The sequence below is a fragment of the Macrobrachium rosenbergii genome, chromosome 6 (genome assembly GCF_040412425.1).
Source record: "Macrobrachium rosenbergii isolate ZJJX-2024 chromosome 6, ASM4041242v1, whole genome shotgun sequence".
NCBI lineage: Eukaryota > Metazoa > Arthropoda > Malacostraca > Decapoda > Palaemonidae > Macrobrachium > Macrobrachium rosenbergii.
Window position 1 is genome coordinate 8979695 of NC_089746.1, and position 2500 is coordinate 8982194.

Here is a 2500-nt window from a genome sequence, read left to right on the forward strand (position 1 = left end):
TCTCACGTACCTGATGAACATTCCCAAAAGGGCAGCGTCTCGGTCTTAACAGAAGCCCTTGCAACCGACGCGAGAGATAGTAGTAGTATTAGCAAGAGACTCGAGGCAATCATCTTGAATCCGCAAACCATAACGATGACTGCTTGGAGAAGAAGCACTTCACACTTTTCTCGAGTTCTCTAAACTCTCTCTCTCTCTCTTGCAGAGGGACAGCGCACTCACTTTTCCCGCTTTAGGAGCTGAGCCTTGTCTTCAGGAAGGAAAAGCTGTTATCTTGGGCAAGGTACCCACAAAACTGACCTTCCAAGCCTTGGCCGGGCACTTAAATGTGCCCGGGACGTGGCCGTAGTATCAGTGATTAAGACGCCTGTTTCGCAACGCTAAGGACGTTTCGCTTACGACAGACATTTCCTTTAACTTTCGAAAGAAACGTAAATAACTAGCCTTCTTAAGTGAATGATGATTAGTCGTGTATTCTGCTGGAATTACTTCTCTGTCTAGTCGTTAGCTAATTTATAATTGCAGGAAGATAGGAAAACGAAGCCGTAGCCAACGACGGTCGTTGTTGATGCGTGACGTAGCACCTGCGTCGACCAATGGGAATCTAGTAGTAGGCGGAAGCAACCTGACGAGTCCTGCGGCACTTCCGTAATACCTGTTCTCTGATCAGCCTTCACACCTGTAGGCATCTTTTGTTTATCACTGGGTTTTCCATTGTGCATTGGACCCGGCTCGTTACCTAATTGGTCATATCATTAATTCTTCAATTACACGTACATACGTATATATGCTTACAAACAGGTATGTGTCTGTTTGTATGTATGTATTTGATATAGATAGATATTTATCAAACCGAATAATTATACCATCTAATTACCATAGAAATCAAGTAAAAATTTCGTATTCCATCTCTCTCTCTCTCTCTCTCTCTCTCTCTCTCTCTCTCTCTCTCTCCAACTGAGGCACAGTACTATTCCAGGTCTAACGGCAATCGCACGGTCATCAAATTCACCAAATTTTTCGTCTCCTACTTCCCGGTTACGTCCCTTATCTTCTTCTTCCTCTTCTTCTTCTGCATTGCGTGCATCCTTGAGAAGAACATTTTAGCGAACCTCCAAAAGTATCTGTTACTTAATCATTCAATGCAGATCCCTCTTCTCTTCACCTCTTCCTTCCATTGGCGAGTTTCTCGGGCAAATTCCCGTTGTTAACCGGATTGGGTTTTCTGTCTCCTTTCTCCTTTGCCTTTGGAGGCAATCAGCCAACGTGAGTCATTAATCAGGTAAAGTATCAGGTTTTAAACAAAAGTGAATGGTTATTGACGGAGGATATATCCTGGCGTGGAGATATAAGAATATGCAAATGATTGCAGATCGAAGGAATACATTTCCTTGAACGAAATTATCAGAATAAGCAAATTATTGCTGGCTGAAGGATATATTCGAGCATGAATAATGAAATAAAAGCAAAACCTTGCTGAGCAGAGAATGGGCTACATTCCAGAATGAAGATTATTCAAAAGCGAATGATCAGAGATAGAAGGATACGTCTTGAATTGCATATGAGTCCTTCAAAGCTTAAAAACAAAGAATTGATAAATGTATTGATAAAAAGGGATGGGTGTCGTTTATTACTTTTTCACGACATCCGCATCAACCGTCTTCGCTCTCTCGGCTCTCAAGTTACAGCACACAGCCTCAAGAGGGCAATTCTCCTACGAGAGAAAACTTTGTGATCGTCATGTCACCAGTTATTCTCAAGTGATGGCTTCCTGTTCTGCCCTGGGCTGCATGACTGGTCGAAAAGTTCCCAGAACCAGGCAGACTAATGCGTACTAACTTTTATCGTTTTTTTTTTATACTTGCGCAAATAAAATCAGTCAGGTATATTTAAGGTTCATACCTGAATCTCTCAAACGTTATTTGCATTTATTTATTTCGTGATTATGAGCCTAGTGGGATACCTTTATGTATAACGTACTATATTGAAATGAAAGGACTCTCAGTGCAATATATATATTATATGTATATACAGTATATATATATGCATGTCTTTATGCTGTTTGGACATATTTTCTCTCATATGCAATTTACATTGAAGTAAATGGCATGATTTCCAGAGACCACCGTTTTATTTAGACTGAAAAGAAAAAGAGAAGTATAGACTGATTCAAGTCTAAATAAAAATAATGCAAATGACTTTAATAGAAATTGCATAATATATGTGTATTTATATATATATATATATATATATATATATATATATATATATATATATATATATATATATATATATATAAGCAGAAAGGATTGATTCAGGTTTATGTTAAGTGTCCTTCCAAATGAGGACACGTCTGAAGTGCTTCCTCAGAGTCGATTAGGTCTCATGTGAAATTGTAAATCATCTGGAACGCATTTGTATCATGTCATGTCAGTGAGCTGAATTCTGATTACCTTATTCTAGTAGTTCTTCGTTGGACTGGTCGGTACCGTTCTCGGCT

At 39.2% G+C, this 2500-nt stretch overlaps 2 protein-coding genes across 8 annotated transcripts in view; one reads left to right on the forward strand and one right to left on the reverse strand.

Annotated features, from left to right (window-relative positions):
• Nucleotides 1-317, reverse strand: part of LOC136839165 (putative protein heh-1) — a 10221-nt gene extending 9904 nt beyond the window's left edge. Inside the window, exon 1 of the mRNA XM_067104845.1 lies at nucleotides 11-317. Within this exon, the coding sequence (XP_066960946.1) occupies nucleotides 11-131 (121 nt within the window). The 5' untranslated portion in view covers nucleotides 132-317. The remainder of the gene's footprint in view (nucleotides 1-10) is intronic.
• LOC136839164 (uncharacterized) overlaps nucleotides 1-2500 on the forward strand; it is a 222989-nt gene that overhangs the window by 170844 nt on the left and 49645 nt on the right. The window lies entirely within an intron of this gene.